This window comes from Bombyx mori, chromosome 11 (assembly GCF_030269925.1).
Source record: "Bombyx mori chromosome 11, ASM3026992v2".
Taxonomy (NCBI): Eukaryota; Metazoa; Arthropoda; class Insecta; order Lepidoptera; family Bombycidae; genus Bombyx; species Bombyx mori.
The window spans coordinates 17,922,941-17,946,630 of NC_085117.1; the positions used below are offsets into that span (position 1 = coordinate 17,922,941).

General features: G+C 38.3%; 1 protein-coding gene across 6 annotated transcripts in view; it reads left to right on the forward strand.

The window, feature by feature from the left end:
• LOC101737883 (collagen alpha-1(I) chain) overlaps nucleotides 1–23,690 on the forward strand; it is a 242,025-nt gene that overhangs the window by 152,753 nt on the left and 65,582 nt on the right. Inside the window, exon 1 of one of the 6 annotated variants that reach the window (XM_062671266.1) lies at nucleotides 16,740–17,564. The exons of 4 other annotated variants lie outside the window; for them this stretch is intronic. In XM_062671266.1, coding sequence (XP_062527250.1) covers nucleotides 17,385–17,564 — 180 coding nt within the window. In that variant the 5' untranslated portion in view covers nucleotides 16,740–17,384. Of the gene's footprint in view, nucleotides 1–16,739; nucleotides 17,565–23,690 lie in introns of those variants that run through there. One more of the 6 variants, XM_062671267.1, reaches the window with a different exon arrangement.

The window sequence follows — 23,690 nt, forward strand, 5'->3', positions numbered from 1 at the left end:
CACCAAAGTCACTCGATAATAGAAAGTGAATTTATTTAAAACGAAAGAAAAAAATCAACGGACATAGAACATACTCGGAATTTAGATCGAGGTATCCTTCTGTCCGTAATATATTACGTTATCCTGCAACACGACCCGCTTACTTAACGTCAAGCCGAATGAACAAGGCATTGAAGGTTTTTATTCATGAGCAGCGAGAATCTAGGAGAACCGAGCTTGGGTCTTGTTAAATTGGGTACGAAGGGAATTTTACGAGTTTCTTGAAGTTGGGTATTCTTAAATTGAACCCTGATGAAAGGATAATATATTTGTTTTATCTTTGCTGTAGTTAATTTCATACAACTAACGATCATGATTCCCCTTAAATAAACGGTCTGTCTATTTATTCTTTGCCAAGCAATGGATGAATAAAGAAAGGATAATATTTGAAATACGAATCATTCTAAATTTCTAATTGTCATGTATCTATCTTAACGAATGTTGCCCCAGTAGCCGAAATTCGATAATAATTAATTGATATTATAAGTTTGAACATTATTATAGTTGTATTGTCAAAGACTAAGACTACACTATAGACAAATATTATTAAAGACAGTCAATATTAATCTTTTCGCGACTTGACAAATTTTAAACAATAACAAAACTTTGACAATAAACAAAGAGTATACATACGAGTATATGTATGTGTGTGTCATGCTAAATACACGGTAGTGTGTGTAATTTTTTTTAAGCATACTTATAAAAAAAATTAACATTCTGCACTCTTTTTCTATATACTCTATAAGTGTGGGAAATTTCATACTCCTCCGTCCGCGCAATTTTCATAAAAAGCCTTTGATAGAGATACCATATTATGGTATCATAGTCATTTGGTTTGTCAACCAAACTTCAATATTTACTCACTTATTAGCTGGTAATAATTTCATACATCCATAAAAAACACAGAGGGCTTAGAAAATAACTATAAAAAGCTTTGCAAAGATCTTTAATCGTTGAACTAATTTGCGGGTACATGTTGTTTACGTTCTAACGAATGATACTTTACTGGCTAATACATCTTCACACGTAGACTGTAATTTCAGTGTTTGTTGAATACAGAATGTAGTGTGAAATAATTGATAGTTTTGAAGATATCAGCTGAAGTAGCGAATTGGTAAATAGATACTAACGAAGATGCAATCTTAACGTACCTAATCTATTAGACGTTTGGCTAAATAACTTTTTTAGGGTTTTAGGGATTTTGAAAAGAGTTCTAAATATTTAAAGTTTTCATTCTCCAGGTCACAATAAATCCACAACCACCGATAGTCTTAGAAGACTATTAGATTTGGCCATTAGCATTCCGTACAGATTTTACTTACTAATACAAATCGCGTTATTGTGTAATAGTTACAGAAATTGTTTTTTTATTATTGTTTTGATGGGTGGACGAGCTCACAGCCCACTTGGTGTTAAGTGGTTACTGGAGCCCATAGACATCTACAACGTTGCTTTACTTTAAACATAGAACGAATAGTAGCACCTATCTCGAGCTTTGAGAGCTTGTTTGACTTGGGTTTTCATCTAACGACGAAGTGACAATAAAAATGCAAGTCTAAGCCTAAGCCTAAGTATTTTTAATTATTTCATCATTAATCTATATTATAATAACACTAGCTGACCCGGCAAACATTGTTTTGCCATATATAAGATTTCTAGGGAATTTCTAGTGTAGAAAAAAAAACTAACTTATTGTAAGTGTGTAAGGATGTGGTAAATGAGTGAAAGAGGTATGTAGTGCTGTGAACGATGAGGGAATATATAATAAAAATAACAAAACCTCATTCAACCACATAATACCTCATTATAACAAAAAAAAATGTCCGAATAAAAAAAATATGTTAAGGGTGGACAAACCTAATCACTTAGGGGTATGAAAAATAGATAGTAGCCGATTCTCAGGCTTACTGAATATGCATAAAAAAATTCATGAGAATCGGTCAAGCGGTTTCGGAGGAGTATGGGAACGAACATTGTGACACGAGAATTTTATATATTAGATAATAATAATTCCCAACGCAACTCCATAGTTAAATTCAAAGACGTACTTACACACAGCAATCCGGCGAATCTGGCACGCGTTCTCCGCAGTGACATAATCAGCTCCTTCAGACAGACAGACGCCGGGAGTATTGACCAGACAGTTATGTACGTAGACGTTACGTCTACAATTCGGTTACGGGGTGAGAATCGAACGGAAAACGATTTGACGAATACGCGGTATGTTCTCTTAGTATATAAGTTTTATTATTATTATTCGCTTGATTTAGTATCCGGGAATCTTAAGTTTAATCTGAGCTAGCATATCTAGTTTTTTTTTTCCTACCTTAGCTGATGATAGCTTTGAGAGGCTATGTCAGCGTAAGCGGGAGAGTAAGTGAGCTCACGGGGCTCAAACCGGGAGTATTGCTAGCACTGGCCCTGGCAGGATCCGGTATATCTAGTGATTGGTGCTCATAGACAACAATCTGTATGCTTTTTTTTATTGCTTATGTAATTGTCGCCCTGAATTATTAAGTTACAGCCGCTTTGATTTTGCCTCTTAACCTCTGTTAAGAGATCTTCAGTTAGTCCAGTAGACTGGAATCTCGGGACTGTCTTAAACCTAGTCGAACCAAAGCATATGGTTGACGGCCATTAAATCTCTTTCCTTGCTTTCTAATAATGCTCTAGCTAGTCAAGTACCTAACCTGTAGAAATTTAAGAAAAACATGTCGAATTTCTAGTGTGGAAAAAAAACTAGCTTATTGTAAGTGTGTAAGAATGTGGTAAATAAGTGAAATAGGCATATAGCACTGTGAACGATGAGGGAATATAAAAATAACAAAACCATATTCAACCACATAATCCTTCATTATAACAAAAAAAAAAATTGTCCAAAACATAAAATAAAATGTTAGAGGTGGACAACCCTTATCACTTAGAGCAGTCTTTCTCAAAGTGGGCGATAACGCCCCCTTGGGGGCGTTTGAAACCCAGAGGGGGCGTTAAGGGGCCTAGGAAAAAATGGGGGGCGTTGATATGGGTTAGGGGGGCGCTGTAAAATTTGTAATTTCATTTACTTTATAGTATTTTAAATTTCACTAAACTCACTCACCTACTACACAATAACGAATAATTAGTTTATATTTCTACCATGTACCTATGATGTTATAAAAACTTAAAATAATTAACATAGATTTCGTAGGATAGCCCACATACCGTACGCAATCAAGTTGTGTTGTGAACCTCTTTGCTATTTTGATAACTAATGTAGTTTTTATATACTTCACTTTTGACGTTTGTCTTCATATTACCCATTTCTTTCTGTTTTCTTAATTTTCTGTTTTTATTAAAAAATAATCATTCTCAACTTGTTTCATCGTTTATCATTTTACAGAGATTTGTTTAGTTTGTCCATTTCATTTTGGTCCTTCACCAGTAACTTTCCAGCGTACCTATTTTTCATTACGTAGCTTTAGTTATTCGTTCATTTCGTAGTATTTGTTTTAATTTTCACTGCTTTATTTCATTTTTGTTTCTCGCTTAATGATCACCCGCAGTAAAAGTAAAATCATGCCGACAAACCCTGCGACTAGTACTGGTTTGCAAGTTAATATTATACAACCTAGTACTTCCCAACATGTAGACAGCATTGCTCCGAGTGAGACGTCTAAGTCAAAATCATCACGCTCGTCATCCACAATTAAGGCTCAAAAGGCCGCCGTAGAGGCCCTCGCCCTGCGCCGACGTCTTGAGCACGAGCAGGAGCTGGCTGAACGTGAGAGGCAACGTGAAAGTCGACTGGCAGCACTCCGTCAGCAGGTAGAGGAGGGCGAACTGAAGGCCGAACTTGCCGCTCTCGACGCGGAAGCCGCGGCAAGTTACAGCAGTCGCAGTGGTTCTGCCAGGGTAAGCGTAGAAAGAACAGAAAGATGGGTACAAAGTTTAGGACAGCCAGTTTGCGTTGGCGAAAATACAGTTAATAGAGGCATCCCCGCAGTAGGGCGAGAGCAAGTAGTTGTTCCGCCTCCCGGCCACCAGGCACCTCTGCCGGCCACTGGGTCAACTGCATCCCCTGTTAACCGTTTTGTTCATCAGAAACAACTTTTAAACGTCACTAAAGCGTCCGAGGCGGCCGTACTTACGCGACCGCTCATTTCCACGGAGGTTGATCAGAGTAGTCTGCTTCAGGCTGTTGCTGACACTGCAGCTGCGGCCAAGGCGCTTGCTACTTCGCACCGTCATAAACATAAGATCGAATTGTTTCCTTTCGACGGAGACGCCTTAACATGGCTACATTTCAAACGTATTTTTGATTTAACCAAAAACAATTTTTCAAATATTGAAAATATTAGTCGGTTACAAAATGCACTTCGCGGCGCGGCCCGAGATGCAGTCGCGTCACTGTTGCTGGCTACAGACAACCCGAACGACATTATAAGAGCTCTGGAGGAGAACTTCGCTCGCCCGGAAATTATAGTATTTAAGGAAGTCTCCGCTCTTAAAAATCTACCACGTTTGGGAAATGACTTGAAAGAGTTAATTACGATAACGAATAAGGTACGTAATTCTATATCTTCTTTTAAAATACTGAATCAAATTGAGTACTTGCATTCTCCAGAACTATTTCACGCCGTCTTAGGAAAATTAAACCCGGTTACTAAAGTAAGATGGACGGACTTTGCTATGCAAGATACTACAGGGCGTCCTAAATTAGAAATTATGTCCGATTTTTTGAGGCGCGAGTTAGATCAACTTATTCGGTTCGGTTTATCACCGGAATCTTGCTCGATCCAACATTCACCACAAAACACTCATCTAAACAAACCGTATAAACGGGAAAATATTCACATAGTTACACACTCTAAACTAAATTCTAAGGCGGCGTCTACACAAAAGCTTGAATGCGCGTTTTGCAAAAAAGATCACAATATTAAGTCATGTTCTGAGTTCAAAGCCTTATCTGTTGATGAAAGGTGGGTCTGGCTGCGTGAGGTAAAAGCGTGTTATAGATGTCTTAGGCGTAGTTCACATCAGTGGAAAACATGTAAAGTTAACCCTTGTGGTGTTGATGGGTGTCTAATACGTCATCACCCGTTAATGCATGGTAAAGAACCTGTCTCTTCTGTCAATACTATGTTCGACACGCGATCCACCGAAAATGATCATACGACTAAGCACCACGAACTTGCATCTGTCGAAAAGGTAATAGTTTCTACCACTTCTACAGGTGTTCAAGAACCCAGCTCCATCTTAACTCTGTGCCCACGTGTATTTCTGAAAATCTTACCCGTTACTGTCTCTGGTCCCTCAGGAAGTTGCAATGTTTACGCACTTCTCGATGACGGCAGCACTGCTACGCTCATTGACTCAAGTATTGCTACTCAAATCGGTGCGACAGGGCCTCACCAGAAAATAACGGTTAATGGTATAGGCGGTCTCAGTAGAAACGCTACGATATCGTATGTAGATTTTCACATTAAGGGTAGGCACACACGAGACACATTTTTAGTGAAAAATGCGAGAGCTATGGAGTCTTTGTCTCTGCGTCCTCAAACGATTAGGCAGGAAACTATTGCTTCTTTCGCACATTTAGTGAATTTACCTTGCAACGTAACTTATGAAGATGCTACACCAACAGTTTTAATTGGTGCAGAGCATTGGCATTTGTCAATCAGCAGCGAGGTACGGTGTGGTGGTAAGAATGAACCCGTTGCCTGTTTAACTGCCTTAGGCTGGGTGCTTTATGGAATCGCGTCCAGTAAAACTAAATCAGTGGAGTTTGTTAATCACGGTGTGTGTATCGAACCTTCCGATGAGGAGAAATTAGACTCTTTTATTAGGGAACAATACAAAATTGATTCATTAGGTATTTCTAAAAAAGAAACTCTACATTCTAAGTCAGATAAACGTGCAGTCGAGATTTTAGAAAAAACTGCTAGACGTCTCCCCACTTCTGGTCGATTTGAGGTGGGTTTGCCGTGGCGTGACGATATACAACGCATTCCCGACAGCTACCCTCAAGCCATGTCACGATTTTTAAGTCTAGAAAGGCGCATGGCTAAAGATGCTGACTTTGCAAAAGCATATGACGTGTTCATTTCAAACATGATCGCTAAAGGCTATGCAGAAGAATGTGCTCCCGAGTCATACTACGCCAACCACATTAAAGATAAACAATCTTCTTTTGTGAGGCTCTATTTACCCCATTTTGGCGTGTATCACCCTCAGAAACGTAAGCTTCGTGTAGTTCACGACGCCGCAGCCACGAATGCGGGCGTCAGCCTAAACTCTTTGTTGCTACCTGGTCCAGACCTGCTTCAGTCCTTGTTAGGTATTTTACTTCGGTTTCGCGAGGGCCGTATTGCTCTCACTGCTGATATCCGGGAAATGTTCCCTCAAGTAAGGATCAGAGAGCAAGATAGGGACGCCCTCCGGTTTCTCTGGAGGTCAAGCAGAGACCAACCTATAAAGGAGTTTAGGATGACAGCCATCATTTTCGGTGCGTGCTGCAGTCCATTTATAGCGCAATTTATTAAAAATAAAAACGCTCGTGAGCACGAAAGTTTATTTCCTAAAGCAGCTCATGCTATTTTGTACAATCATTATATGGACGATTATATTGACTCTCTCGATGACATTCAAGAGGCAGCACAACTGGCGGCAGATATTGTTGCCGTTCACAATGATGCCTACTTCGAGATGCGGGGCTGGATTTCCAACGATCCATCAGCGCTAAAATTTATTCCTGCTGATCTTAGGGCCACTCAACCGTCGTTGGAAATCAACCTTGGCAGCTGCTCTGCAAACAATATTAGAGCGTTGGGAGTATTGTGGAATCCCATAACAGATAATTTAGGGTTCCGCTCAGGCTTAGGTGAAACATTTCCAAACCCTCTCACGAAACGCAAAGTTCTTTGTCACCTCATGCGTGTGTACGACCCGTTAGGCTTATTAGCTCCAATAGTTGTTAAGGGTCGAATTTTATTTCAACAAACGTGGAGGTCTAATGTCGACTGGGACACCGAGTTCCAACCCACGGAAGCATTAAGATGGTCTGATTGGTTTCAGGAGTTGTCAAAAGTAACTTCTTTGGAAATTCCGCGTTGGTATTCTAACTCTAAAAACTCTGAACCAACTCAGAGGGAGTTACACGTTTTTGCTGATGCAAGTGAGCTCGCGTACGCATGTGTCGCTTATTGGCGCCTTTTATACTCAGACGGCAGCATCGAGCTTTCTCTCATCTCTAGTAAGGCAAGAGTTACACCCTTGAAACCTATCTCTATCCCACGTTTAGAGCTCCAGGCCGCTTTAATAGCTTCTCGTCTCGCGGTCACCATTAAGGACAGTCATAGAAAACAACCGGCACATACTTTCTTTTGGACCGATTCTATGACAGTCCTTCAGTGGTTACGTAATGACGCGCGCTCTTTTAAGCCTTTTGTTGCCCATCGTTTAGGCGAAATTATTGAAAACTCTTGCGTCAGAGACTGGCGATGGGTACCAACGGAATTGAATGTTGCCGATGACGCTACCAGAACGAGATCAATTAACCTCGACATGTCCCACAGATGGTTTCGCGGTCCATCTTTTCTTTTTAAATCCGTTGAGGACTGGCCTACAGAGCCAAGGTTTGCCTCACCAAACACCGATGAACTTAAGACCAATAGTTATGAGTTGGTCGGACTAACTTCCTTTGTCGAAGAGTTACCGACTCCGGTCACAGCCATTTTTGCTAATTTTAGTAATTGGCAGCGCTTATTACGTGCCACAGCCCGGGTACTTCAAGCTGCGGCAAAGTTTGGTGTAATTTTGGCTTCCATTAGAAATTCTAAATTGAAAGGCGAAATAGTTTGTGCCCGCCATCCTTCAACGTCCACTACTCTACCACCTCTTAGTGCGGATTTAATAAAGGCCGCTGAAAGGCAAATTATGCAACGAACACAGGTCGAGAGCTTTTCCATAGAATTTCTTCATATCCTGAACTCGAAGCCTATTCCTCCGAACAGTCGTCTCAGAAAACTGTCACCCGCTTTGGGAGAGGACAAGTTGCTGCGGTTAGCCGGAAGAATTAAAGCCGCAGAAGGCATTGACCCTGACACACGCTTCCCCATCCTTCTTGACGGTCGTCACCCAATTGTACGTTTATTGGTACAATTTTATCATCGAAAAGCGGGTCACGCAAATTATGAACTAGTCGTGAACGAATTAAGACAAAAATTCTGGTTGTTAAGGCTGAGGAACACAGTGAGAACAATAGCAAAAGAGTGTCCACTCTGCAGAATTAGAAAGTCCTTGCCGGTGAACCCGAAAACAGGAGATCTGCCACCTGAAAGATTAGCTCACCATCGACGGCCCTTTACTTTTACGGGTCTGGACTACTTCGGTCCCGTAAGCGTCACTATCGGGCGCAGGCATGAAAAACGTTATGTGGCCCTTTTCACCTGTTTAACTGTCAGAGCCCTTCACCTAGAAATGGTACATAGTCTATCGACTGACTCTGCTATCATGGCTATTAGAAGATTCATTGCAAGACGGGGCTGTCCAAACATTATTTTCTCGGACAACGGAACCTGCTTTGTTGGTGCCAATCGCATTCTCAGAGGTTTCTACGGAGAAAATGTCGAAGATTTCACAAGCACTCAAGGAATACTCTGGAAGTTCATCCCACCTGCGGCACCTAATTTCGGAGGATGTTGGGAGCGCTTGGTGCGATCAGTAAAGGTAGCTCTGAACGCAACATTAACCGAACGAGCTCCAAAAGAAGAAACCTTGAGAGTTTTACTAGCCGAGGCAGAAGCCATTGTCAATTCACGTCCATTAACTCATGTATCTACAGATCCTGACGACCCGACAACACTCACACCATTTCATTTCTTAATCGGTTCTTCGTCCGTGCAGACCTTACCTACTGCCTTGAACGATCACGATTTGGTCAGCCGTACCGAATGGAGGAAAGCATTGAGGCTAGCGGATCATTTTTGGTCGCGTTGGATGCGCGAGGTTCTCCCGACCCTACAACCACGTGAGCAGTCAAGAGGCAACCGCAGTTCAACAGCTTTTCAAGAGGGTGACGTAGTAATTATTGCTGACTTCAACTTGCCCCGCGGAATATGGCCACGAGGACGTGTTGCGAAAGTGTACCCTGGGAAAGATGGCGTGATAAGGGTAGTGGACGTTGCAACAGCAGGGGGAATGCTACGCCGACCCGTACGAAAGCTGGTTAGGCTCTCCACCTAAGGCCTTGACTGACCTTGGTTTGCATAACCAGTTTGTGCTTTTCTGCACGAGGGGGAGGATGTTGTGAACCTCTTTGCTATTTTGATAACTAATGTAGTTTTTATATACTTCACTTTTGACGTTTGTCTTCATATTACCCATTTCTTTCTGTTTTCTTAATTTTCTGTTTTTATTAAAAAATAATCATTCTCAACTTGTTTCATCGTTTATCATTTTACAGAGATTTGTTTAGTTTGTTCATTTCAAGTTGTAACAAGTTTCTGCGGAACATGATCGATGATAGTTAAAAAATTTGAGCAATTTTACCTTAATTACATTGCACCAGAAATTATTTTAAACATTAGAAAAAAACTACCATGCAGAGTTTTAAAATATTACACATACGTAAACTAACGCAAATTGAGGTTTTCTTTACTTTCTTTCTTGTTTTTAACACAAGGGCATTTTACAGCATTTTCCTAGCATTTTATAAGAAATTACTGATGTAAGAATCATAATTTTTATATAAAATGGAAATGCGTATATAATTATTGTTCAAAAACTTGTCATAGACTATTATTTTTTACAATTTACCCATTACCGTCCAATGTCAAATAGTATAGTAAGCCTAAACAGCTCACTTATTGTAAACTATTTTATTTCTATATAATAATAGGTTGGGGAAAAAGTTTCTTCGCATTTTTTAAGAAAATTCGCATTATTTTTTAATATAGTTTATTCACATTTAACTAAAGTATGTCGGTACCATTTTGTTCGATAACTTTTTGCCATCTTGTAGGTAGGGACATGATCCCATTGCTATAGAAATTTTGGAGCTTCTGATCAAAATACCGCGACAATTGGTTTTGGCAGTCCTCTCGTGATGTTAACCTGACACTGCCTAAAGAATTCTGAAGATACCGAAACAGGGAGAAATCTGAAGGTGCAAGATCAGGACTATACGGCGGATGCATTAACACCTCCCAGCCAAGCTCTCTGAATTTTTGCCGAGTGGCTAAAGATGTGTGAGGTCTAGCGTTATCGTGATGAAAAACCACACCCCTTCTGTTGATTAATTCCGGCCGCTTTCTCTCAACTTCTTGCTTTAATCTCATCAGTTGTTCGCAGTAGAGTTCAGAATCGATGGTCCTGCCTGGTGGTAACCTTGTTCCGAGTTAACCCGGGTTTCGCCAGAGTCTGTGAAGCCTGACCGGCCTTTGACCACAACCTTTCTCGTACGTTCTTGTCGTACGTGATTCACTTTTCATCACCAGTTATCAGCTTCTTCAAAAATGGTTCGGTTTCATTACGTCGTAATAAAGAATCACAAATGAGTACATGGTTCGTTAGGTTTCTTTCAGTGAGCTTTTTTGTGTACCCAGTTTTTTTCAAATGCGCCATAACTATTTTGTGGTAAATTCCCAGTTCTTCAGTTACGTCGTAACTACTGATATGCCGATCTTGCCCCACTTTTTCAAAAATGGCATCGATTTTATCCGTAATAGGGCGACCAGAGCGACGTGCATTTTTGACATCAAAATTTTCGGATTGTAAACGCTTAAACCAAATTTGTGCTACTCTCACAGACACTGCAATAGGTCCATAAACATCGCAATTTTTTTTCACGGCTTGCGTTCCTTTTTTACCTTTTTTGTAGTAAAATTTTAAAATGTATCGAATATCTTCATTAGATTCACTCATCTTGACAGTACGAAAAATAAATAAAAATCACACATCTTCCTAATTTTAATTTGGAATTATCTTCTTTCGAATTTAAACTTTTAAAGATACCAAAACCAGCCAGATACAAATAGTATAGCCAAAGAGATTTTATTACAAGTTCATACATTTTTACGGGCCTTGAGCGCGGCGACCGAATCATGAAATTCCGTAACGAAAAAACCTAACATCCCTCACTCCGCCTACCATGTAGCTCGCGTTCAAAACATTCACACGTTGCGCTTGTGTAGTGTTTGTGAATAAGCGCGTGGCGTGACGTCACACTGCATGCGCATCATGAAAAGTCTGCCCATCTCTCTCTCGTGCGGTTTAGCTTATGAGTGTGAAGGGGACAGTTAAAGTTTTGCCTTTATTAAGGTTTAATATAGCGTGGTTTTGTTTTATTATTGTTTTAATATTAAATTATCATTGTCTAATTATAATGTCATAAGTTGATAAAAAATGCTATGCAATAGCTTTACCGCCGCAGTTCCCGAGTGCCACACGTTTTTTTTTTGTCAGGAGGAAATCGCCGGACTTCCGCCCTTCACTGGGGATGGAGGGCGGGGCATGCCGGAGTCGAACCGACTAAAACCTCCTGTCGCTTAACAACTAGCATCCAAACCTCACATGAGACAGAGCTCATGAAAAGGCAAATGGGGGAAAGTGAAGCTTTTAGTGTGGAGCACATCTCTCCCATCACCCTCCCCCTCGGGACGCCGGACTGGCGGTCGTCGGCGCCACGACCACCAGCCCTCTCGGTCGGCAGGCTGTCCAAAGCCCGCCTAGATGGCGCCGGTTAGAATGGTCTATCCTACGGAATACCCCGCTGGGTCAGAACCAGCGTGGGTTGAGGATAGCCGGCCTTTCATCTCCCGGATGCTCATGCGTAAAACGTGTGCAGAGCAGCTTGCACGTCGTCTTCTTAGGCCCCCTTCGCCGGTCCCCAGGCCGACATGTGAGGGAGACCCGAAACACTTAAAGGGCCAGGGCTTGGGCGAGATCCGCCTCCCTGGCCCCCGCTCGACGGCGGCGGGCCTGTGCATCTCTCACGCGCCCCGCCGCCTCCTTTTGCGAGATGGTGCACTCGCAGAAGTCGAGCATCGCCTTCCACGACTCGTCGTCACCGAGCATCGATGCCAGAACACTCGGCAACGACAAGTCGTTTCCTATTTTTGCGACGAGGACACGCCGCCACCCCTCCCATGCGGGGCAGGCGACGAGCATATGCTCTGCCGTGTCCAAGTCGCAACCACAATGGTGGCACTCTGCCGTCGGCTCGGCTCCGATCCGGTGCAGGAACTCACCGAAGCAACCATGCCCAGTGAGCACCTGCGTGAGCCGAAAAGTGAGGCGTCCTCTGTCACGATTCACCCAATTCACAAGAGCCGGGCAAATCGCCTCGACGGTCCTACGACCAGCCGAAGGATTGGCCAGCCGCCTGGACCATGACTCCAGCACGGACCGCCGAGATTGGGCCCTCCGCGCTCTGACCACACTAGGGCTGGGACGCACCACGCCCCGGGCACGAAGGTCAGCCCGGCCACTGATAGTCAGCAGCGAGCGCCTACGCCTCCATGACCCAAGGCGGCGTCCCAGCCAGTACACACGCCGCCTCGAAAGAGATGGTGCGATAACCACGGATGATCCTGACCGCGATGGTGCACTGCGGCCGTTGCAGCAACTTTGCTACCCCTACGGCCAGTGACTGGCCTCACACGGGCGCCTCGTATAAGGCCATTGACCGCAACACCCCCGTATAGAGACGGCGCGTCACCTGGTCAGGCCCCCCGATGTTGGGAAGTAGCCGGCTTAACGCGCAGGCCACCCCCAACAAACGAGGGACCAGGTTCTGAAAGTAAACACGGAAGGTCCAACGACTGTCCAGAATGAGGCCGAATGAGGTACTTCAACTGCACCCCGACCTGGGAGGAGGGCACCTCTCCGTATCCAGTCATACCCGATATTCCACAAAAGGGGGCCGAGCACCAACCCCTGTGGAAGACCGCACACGACCGGGAACCTGTGCACGATCCCACCATGTCCAGTACACGTGACCGATCTGTCCTCCAAATAGGAAGCCACCAGTCGGCGAAGGAAGGGGACACTCCGTGTCTTACCAGGGGCATTTTTTTTAATAAAAGAACACTTATTGCGGCATAACTATAATAGTTAGACATATGCTGTCGCGACAGTTTTTGTAAATAATAATGTTTTTTACAAAGTCGTAGTACATTATTTTATTCTATCATCAATAGTTTTCGTAGGGCACGCGACTTAAAGAATATTTTAGGTAATTTTTTTTTATACCTTGGGTTAAATTATTGGAGTTTTAGTAAGGATACCTATTTTTTTTAAAAAGATTATAACCTGTGTCACTCAGGAATAGTGAAGCTTCCAAACAGTGAAAGATTTTTTCAAATCGGTTTAGTAGTTTCGGAGCCTATTGAATACAAACAAACAAACAAATCTTTCCTCTTTATAATATTAGTATAGATATTAATTATTACAAATAATAGAAACGCTGACTTAGGCGGCGGTTTTTATTTGAATCAGTTCTAAATTATAAACTAAAATTCTATGAAAAATTACCCATATTTATCTATAATACGAAATGATATTAATTTATTTTTCGTAGTTTCCTTCCTTCTTGCGTCGATAATCTTCAGTGCTGAGGGTCGTGACCTGCTCTAATAACTTTCTCTTGCATCATCTTGCGCCATTCCTGCCTGTCCTCGGCTGTGTAGATAGCAACGTGGACTGAGATATTGAGAGTGGAGCGTATTTGGTTCGACCAGCGCATTGGATTTCTGCCTCTGTGCCTTCTATCGCATACCTTGCCTGTTACCAGCAGCTTTTCCAGATTTTCACCTCTCTTTCTGGCGATATGTCCAAAGATCTCGAAACTCCTCCGCACGCATCTAGTGCTGAGGCGCATTGGAATCTTAAGCTCGGTAAGAATGGATTCGTTGGTTCTGTGTTCTGTCCAACGAATCCCGAGCATTTTCCTCCAGCACCACATCTCAAACGCGTCGATGCGTTGGCGGTCGGCTTTCTTGAGGGTCCAAGTCTCTGCGCCGTAGAGAAAAATAGAAAAGACGAGGAAGGTGACAAGCTGCTTTTTGGTATTCCTCGAGATGTTTCTGTCCGCCCAAACACGGTCCATTTGGGACATAGCTCTCTTTGCCATACTGATTCGCCTTTTGAGGTCCTTTTCGGAGGGTCCATTACTAGCTATGACGGAGCCCAGATAAATGAAATCCTGTACGACTTCCAGGTTTAGCTTATTCGTAGTTTAATAAGTTATTATTGTTAGTAGTATTATTTACTAGTCGAAATATAAATTTTTAATTATCTTATGATGAAAATCTTATATTGATGAGAAAGATATTCAACAAAAATAGTTTCGTTCTAATAAATTAGCATAGTAATAGTACAGTGAACTATCAATTTATTTTGGTAATTCTGAATTTAAACAAACATATTGATGAGAAGAATTCATTTTTACTTTGCAAATTTGTAAATACACGCTCTGTAGCAATGTAGGGACATATAATAATATGAAGAAACAATAATAGCATCTACAAATACATATTATGTACTACGTGGTACTACATTTACTAAAATTAATACAACATTTATTAATAAATTAATGAAATTGTGGTTTTAAAGTTTTAGGGGTGTATAAAAAATGGGGGGCGCTGAAAAATAATTGATTTTCAAAGGGGGCGGTAAAAGAAATAAGTTTGATAATCACTGACTTAGAGGTATGAAAAATAGATAGTAGCCGATTCTCAGACCTACTGAACATGCATATAAAATTTCATAAAAATCAGTCAACCGCTTCAGAGGAGTATGGTAACTAACATTGTGATTGAATTTTATGAATAAAAAATATATAGATATTATTTATATCACATAAAATTCTACACAGTAACAAAATCGATACTACAAGTAGATAAGTAAGTAAGAATAAAAAATATCTCTATCTCCTACATCCGAGCAGTCGGTAAGTAGGCTTGGAGGTCAAACCCGTAGACTAGACGTCGCCAACAATATCGACTTGATACAGAGGATGGCCCAGCTTCACAGTTAAAGGAGAGTCGGGGTTTGTGGAAGGCATTCCACTCGCGTTCCGCGGCATTTGTACTTGTGCGCAATAGTGATCATAAATCAGTTAACGAATTTGGTCTGTGTTTGTGTGTGTGTTTTTTTGACATCGCTAAATCGATTCGTAATTTCTAACTAAGCAATAGTATTTAGTATTGTTTGAAATTCACGTTTACCGTTTTAATTTTTTTTTTATAATTTTTTGAGACATTTATTGATAATTATCATATTATAATATTATTATGCTCGCGACTGTTTGCATAGAAATAATTTAAAAAATTGAAATTTCTCATAGAATTCAGGTTCGATATTTAACAATAATTTAATTGATATTTCATTGATTTATAATAATTGATATTTAACAATAATTTGCTTAATCCAGTAAAATAATAAAGCCTAACAATTAAGTTGTCCTTACGAGATCACGAAATTTTGCACATTTATTTATTCGATATTAAAATGAAGAATAAAAAATAACAAACATACTTAATTGATGAAAATTTAAAACCTTTCAGCTAAATTTGAATACTTGAAATCGAAAACTCAAATTCAAACTCCTCAACTTTATCTAATAGTATATAGCTAACAATTAATAACACTATTAAATATTGACAGGCGCTTCGAAAAATAATGAATCAACTTCACAGTTGAGAATGTTATTATGTCTACATCTCCCGTGGTTAGAAGGTTGCTTCAACTAAAATCTCATTTATTTATCACACTATCATACAAATATCGACAAATAAAAACAATTTACATGGAAAAATTACAATAAAAAGTTGTAATTATTTGAGGTTTCCGACGAAACCATTTTAATTCATATTAAATATTAGTTAGAGATTTTCAGCTATTTGAAAACTCGTTCTCGTAAAATACGGACTAATAGAGTCTGATCAGAGATTCATAGTAAATCGCGTTGTAAGAGGCGTCGTATTCCGCACTCCGTTTCCAGGTACAAAATAACTTTGGCATTACTGACATTACAGGCAGCGCGGCGTTTCGTATTCCAAATTCAATTTAGATTAATATACTTAGATGTAATTCTGTCTCCCGTCTTAATATGACAGTCATCATAGAATAACAGTTAATAACGATTACGTAATTTACCCATTTCTTTTCTTATTATAATTAGGATATTTTTTAATTATTTATTTATAACTTCATATACTAGAAAGTATAAAGGCGGACTTAATGCCATAGGCATTCTCTAACAGTCTACCTTAGGGGAGTGCAGAGATGAAGCTTGGTAGGTGTAGTGTGAAGGTGATATTACTTAAACATATGTGTATATATAACATACATAATATTTATAGATACAAATACTCGTACTTAAATAAATACATATACATATCATAGATATAATAATATACATATAAAAACATATATAAACAAATATTATCAATTAGATGACTCTGCTAACTCTCTGAGAAACATATACTTACATTTGACAAACGTTAAATACAAATAAGTCTGATTTTTTTAACACAAACATTTGAAGCTTTAGGCTTTAGTTATTTTTTGATCGATTCAATAGTATTGCTTCAGCGGCTTGGCTCTGCCCTTGGCATTGCTGAAGTCCATGGGCGACGGTAACCACTCACCATCAGGTGGGCCGTATGCTCCTCTGCCTACAAAGGCAATAAAAAAAATGTGTGCGTGTACTAGTGTACACACGTAAGAAGTGAAACTTGTTTATGGCCTTATTTTTCGAAAAATGATCTACATGCAACTTTCTAGAAATTGGTTAAATAAAGTTAAATTAGATAAAGTTTAAACAAAAGGATTTTATTATCATAGACATGAATACAAAAAAGTTAAATTAGATAAAGTTTAAACAAAAGGATTTTATTATCATAGACATGAATACAAAACAGATGGCGCGTAACGGAAAAAAGTGACGCGTAACCGAAAAATGTGACGGTAAATTTTTTTCCAACGCCGATAAGGAAGTTTCACTTCAAAAAGTTAAATTAGATAAAGTTTAAACAAAAGGATTTTATTATCATAGACATGAATACAAAACAGATGGCGCGTAACGGAAAAAAGTGACGCGTAACCGAAAAATGTGACGGTAAATTTTTTTCCAACGCCGATAAGGAAGTTTCACTTCAAAAAAAAGTATTGCTTCATAGTTGGAAACGGTTTGTAAGCTATTTACTAAAGACTCTTCGAAGTTGATGGGCTACCGCACGAAATATAAAAAATAATTTAACTATAAAAATTAACTAAAAAACGCGAGTGAATTATTGTGTGGATCTGTATAATAATTGTTTTTTTTAAACTTATTTCTCAAAAGAGTTCTGTGACTTGATAAAATGGCGATGGTAGTGTCAAGGAAATCGAAGTGCTGTGTGCTCGGGGTGCTATTATTAGTGCTGTGCGGTGTTACGTTAGCCGTGATGTCGACTTTGCGATTTTTCGAGACCAAAATTGAATCACAAGCGGGTACAGCCGAGAAATACCAGTGGAAAACAGGAACACAGGTTGTATACGGAGTGAGTAGTAATCAAGGCATCTTAATGTCATTTAAATATAGACACGGCTTTTGAAGTGAAACTTCTTTATCGGCGTTGGAAAAAAATTTACCGTCACATTTTTCGGTTACGCGTCACATTTTTCCGTTACGCGCCATCTGTTTTGTATTCATGTCTATGATAATAAAATCCTTTTGTTTAAACTTTATCTAATTTAACTTTTTTGTATTCATGTCTATGATAATAAAATCCTTTTGTTTAAACTTTATCTAATTTAACTTTATTTAACCAATTTCTAGAAAGTTGCATGTAGATCATTTTTCGAAAAATAAGGCCATAAAGAAGTTTCACTTCTTACGTGTGTACACTAGTACACGCACACATTTTTTTTTCGTATTTTTAATAATTCTATTTAAAGTCGTGAGCTTATTCAGAGAGAAAACATTACCAAGCTAGACTGTAGATCTAGATATTAATACTTCTACTATTTATCACTGGGTATTGTATCGTAGTATTGTCAAACGCGACATTATCAACGATAAACTTGTTCTAGGTGTGACGATTTTTTTAAGTCCACATTTAAAGTAGTTGTACAATATAATTTACGCTTAACCACAAGTAATTGGATATTTAGTTTACGTTAAGTATAAAAACTTTATATGATATCGCAGGTTTTTAATTGAACTTCAATTTACCCCATTCAAATAGCAGAGAAGTTTTTTTTTGTTATGATATTTTTTCCAAATTTAAAAAGCTGTGGTAATGTTGTATAATGTCGCAAACAAACAGTCACCTCTCGATATTGTGAATGAAACAAGAAAATTCATAGGTGTATCTGATTACGTTTTCTGTAGTAGAATATGTATAATTATGTTGAGTTGGTGTTTGAGTTGAAGGAAAAGGTACTGAGTTTTTAATCAATAAAATTATCATAATCCCTCATTGCTTTCTTGACACAGTGGGAGTATAAATGTGGATCGTTTTCGAGATTAAACAGGATGTTACACCAAAAAAATTATTAGATTTATTTGAAAATGCATTACAGTAAGGTGTGGGCAAAGATATTCACCAACAGCTGCATAATGAATTAAATATCAAAGGATATGGGCTCTTGAGGCCGTACCCTGTGCCTTAACGGAAATAAACTACACGTTTTAATTATGGGAAAGCTATATACGGTTACCAATAATAATAAACCTTTATTCAGAAACAAATTTTGAATAACATAACGTCGAATTTCCAAATGTGGTTTTGAGAGTGCAATTCGAAAAATATTAGAAAAAATGCTCGACTTTTTTTTTATCGCAATACCAAGAATCGTATCCGCCCTATATTTATGTTCGATTTCAGTAACTGAACAAAAAACACACCCTGTATACTATTGAGTAGTGGAGACAAATTAAATTGAAACTATAAAATAACAAATTAAATTACTGGATCATCTGAAATCTAACGAGTTCTGTATGTGAGGGTTATAACTCTCTCAATAGTACTTCACTGCTCGACCCAGGTTATCTTGAACTTCATGGTATTGGAGTTGCAAGCAAAAACACAGCTCTGCTTATACTAGCCTGTTTCCGAGTTACTGCTGAATCTTCGAACTATAAAACTAATAGCATTCGCATGTCCTCGAAATTGGATTAAAACTGATTTTGCTTTTAGTTTCTTAATAAGGTTTTACGCTGAATTGACTAAAAGAATTATACCAAATAAGCAACAAAGAATTCCACTTACAATCTGAGTCCTACAACATCGTTCCAAGTAATGGCAACAACGCCCGACAAATTTTAATACTAATCATATCTTTCCATCGATCATTCCCATCGCTTGGCATAGGCCCACACCATCGATCTCTCAGTTACTTATATGACCGAGATAATAATATCTTATATCTTTAAACGAGCAATTCTTGTATATAAATATGTATTTAATCTGAATCTCGGCAACGGCTCCAACGATTTTCATAAAATTTAGTATACAGGTGATTTCAGGGGCGATAAATCGATCTACCTACGATTTATTTTCAGAGAAATGTTGTTTTATTCGGGTTTTCAATAATCAACTTTATCGATAATTTAGATTTTTTCTTTAAATAACCAGTTAATTTTTTTTTATTATTCTGTCGGTAAGATCGAAAAATATTATTCATATTTATTTCATCATTTTATCAATAGGTAATTCGTATTTTAAATATAATTTCTAAAAAAATTGTTTTTTTTTATCAAAAAAACTATATTTTATAATTATATAAGTTCCACATGCAACGGAAGCTGGAAACAATTACAGCCAAATTTTGAATACCAAATATATCACGAAGATAGCAAATCCTGGTTTTCATTTAAGTCATCCCGACAACAAGCTTTGACAGTGGAAATGAGTTATTTTTAATATCATACAATATCAATACAGGTTTTTTTTCCCTACCTGTTCTAATAGCCTTAAGAGGCTATATCAGCGTTACCCTAACGTGTAGGTGAGCTTTCGGGGCTCAAACTGGAGGTGTTGATAACGTTGGCCCTAGCAAGAGCAGTGCTTCGCAGAATCTAGCACCGTATCGGAAACGCTACCAACTGAGAAGATCCGGCGAGCAATGCACTAACAATAAACGTCGCTTTAGATAGTTTGAATGGAATGTGCTCAGGTAAAGGATGGTGCGATGCTAAAAACGAGATGACTGGATCATCTGAAAAAAATATTCAAAGCACTCTTCCAATTACTCGGAATTAACTTGGAGCTAGTTACAGACAGTTTTAACCAGCTGGTTACTGGTTTTTACTGGTAGTAGGATCTCTTGTGAGTCCGCACCACCCTGCCTATTTCTGCCGTGAAGCAGTAATGCGTTTCGGTTTGAAGGGTGTGGTGGCCGTTGTAACTATACTGAGACCTTAGAACTTATATCTCAAGGTGGGTGGCGCATTTACGTTGTAGATGTCTATGGGCTCTAGTAACCACTTAACACCAGGTGGCCTGTGAGCTCGTCCACCCTTACAAGCAATAAAAACAAAAACAATTGATTTCTTCTAATTATGTTTTAATTAAAAACTGACTACTCCTTCAACATTGTTATATACCTGCCTAGCAATCAATCTAGCCTGGAGAAGCAAAACACTGTAAATTTGAAATCCAAAGCTCCTTCTTAAGCCCACAAAAGAACAAATACCGAGGGTTCTCCGTTATCACATATCGTTACACCGCCTTATCATACAAGCTGTAACAATTTGCACCCAATTTCGAAGGGTGAGTGCGAAGAAAACTACAAAACTGTTAGTAAAATTACCGGTCGTTGAGAAAATCGAACGGTCCTTTGAGCCTTTAATGGGGTCTTAGGGGAATAGCCTGGCAGTTTGAGGCTCATTATCTTGTTTCTTTGAAACGACCTGAACGATTTTATTTATTTACTACATAACTTTCAAATAATATTAGGCCAGTAGATCTGTGTGATATTATTACAATATTTATTATATTTATTAATCAGAACGGGTGTGTGAGTGCTTCCATTACTCTCTTTTTTATAAGTAGATACTAACACACTATAACATCTGCCCACACCAATGATACTGGATGACGACCACGACCGCTCTGACAAGAGTAATACGACATACATACATACATTTATACTAGTGATAAAAACTAATTTTTCGATTTAATCTTTTTCGTTTTTTTTTTGTTATTATATTATTTCTGAACTTTCAAATAATTCACAATTTTCGTGGTCACGAACGACTAAGGTGTTGTTCGTCGACATTATAAGATTTTTCTAACTACCGTCTGTTTTTATATAATAATTACTATATCTACTAATTGAGAAAACCAAATAAATACTATACTAGTGGTTGAAAAATTCCGAATGCAAACATAAATATCTCCTAATAACCAGGGTCCTTTATGCTGTGAAACAATAAATTCGTTGTACAAGGATGGAACAGTATTTATCCCAATATAGCTAATTTCGACTAAATGTGTTAAATCAGTCGACTATATTCACATTGTAGTTTTGCATCCGATAAATAATTTAAGCTAATTTTAATAACCCTGTAGACGTCTTCTTAGCTGTGGTCTTACCAAACTAATAGTAAAAAGTAGCCTCTATTAAGTTTAGTCCGCGCCGTGAGGTCGAGTTTTGATTCACCAGTATAAGTCTATTAATAAGTTATTTATATTTTCTTGAACATTTACGTAAAGGCTATATTCTGTTTTGTATAAATATCCAAGAAAGCATTACCTTCTCAAGTTGTGCGCGCCAGGAATAAGCTTCCGGGAAATTTTGTTATGGCACCATCATTAAACTCCTTTAAGAAACTTGAAACTTCTAAGCTTCGAAGAACACGCATCGACGAAAGCTGCTAACATGTTTTGTTTATTAATTAATTCATTTAATAAAGATACCAATAAAATGTATTACTCATTACGTTTCTAAATATGAACCGTAATTGAATTATATTTAATTGTAATTAATTATTACACTGTAGCAATTCCAAAAGTTTAAATTTAGCTTAAAGACAAAATTTAATTGAGAAAATAAATTATGAAATGTAATCAAAAAAATAATTAAGTTTCATAAGCCGGTTATTGTTATTTAAAATAATAAATATAAAAATAATACAAAAACAATACCCAAATAGATAAGTTATTCGAATGATCCTAATTCTAATAAGCATATTAATAAGTTTTGAATGAATTCAATGACCCTGAAAATTTATGAGGATTATTACGTGAGATTGATAAGATTTACCCAAAGAAAGTTCTAGTAAAGTAGTGTAATTACAAATACATTATAATCTCATCTAAAGTTATTGCATAAAGCTAATTTACAGCTTCTAATTAATGCCACATCAGTATCGCCGATTATTACTATAGACAGAATTGAAAAACAGCAATTTTACGTATATTTTTAAGGCTAATAAAAATGAATAGCAATACAACATTAATTTTAAAATTATCTTTATACAAAAACATAGTCGCAAGCTCTCCACGTATTTCACCAAATTCAGTATAGAACTTTAAAACGCGCAATGGATTTCGGGTCAGGATTTATTTGACCAGTATTTCACATTAGCCTTTGTGATGTGGTGTATCCGATGACTCTAAAATCCATTTAGCCTTCAAATAAATCATGGTCTTTGGTAAATTTGCATTAATTTTCATTTATATCTGTAAATCTTTGTGAAGGCTACGTCAACGTGACGTTGTAAGGTTAATGAACACAAGGATAGAGTTATGGGTTATATGTACCTACACTAATTACTTGTTATATTTTAGGGCTATGTTACGTACACAAATGGATAGCAACAAAACTTTTTTTTTTTTGTTGCTTAAATGGGTTGACGAGCTCACAGCTCACCTGGTGTTAAGTGGTTACTGGAGCCGATAGATATCTACAACATGCGCCACCCACTTTGTTAATAAGGTAAAGTTCGATGAGCAAACTTATCTATGATTGAATGTGCGAACTGATATATGTCAAAATATAATGTTAATTTGAAAATTATAAAGTACTATTGAACTACTAAATTGTTTCTAATTATGCACGTCCTAACAGGTTATGGGCCCAGGACGCTTGCAGAAAGTGAAATAGAAATGATTTAACGATTACTTGTTTCTAATTATGCACGTCCTAACACACTTCATGATATAAGTTCTAAGATCTCAGTATAGTTACAACGGCTACCCCGCCCTTAAAACCGAAATGCATTACTGCTTCACGGTAGAAATAGGCACGGTGGTAGTACCTACTCGGGTGGACTCACGAGAGGTCCTACCACCAGTAATTACGCAAATTATAATTTTGCGGATTTGATTTTTATTACACGATGTTATTCCTTCACCGTGGAAGTCAATCGTGAACATATTTGTTAACGATATATCAATATTACGAAACATTTGATTATATCAATGTAAGGGGATAGTGATTGCAGAAGAAAGAACAAGAACCTTTTAGTAGGTACCAATTTAAATTCGGTTGCTAAGTTAAACATTTTGACATTTTAGTAAAGTGTATATTTCGTAAAACCACAATGTAAAATGAGCATTTTCAACTTGTATTTAAAAGCAAAATTCCTACACTACGGATGCTGTTTTACTACGTTACATTACGTGTAATGCAAATAAAGTCTGATTGAATTGAATCTTTGTACAGTTATCAGTCGC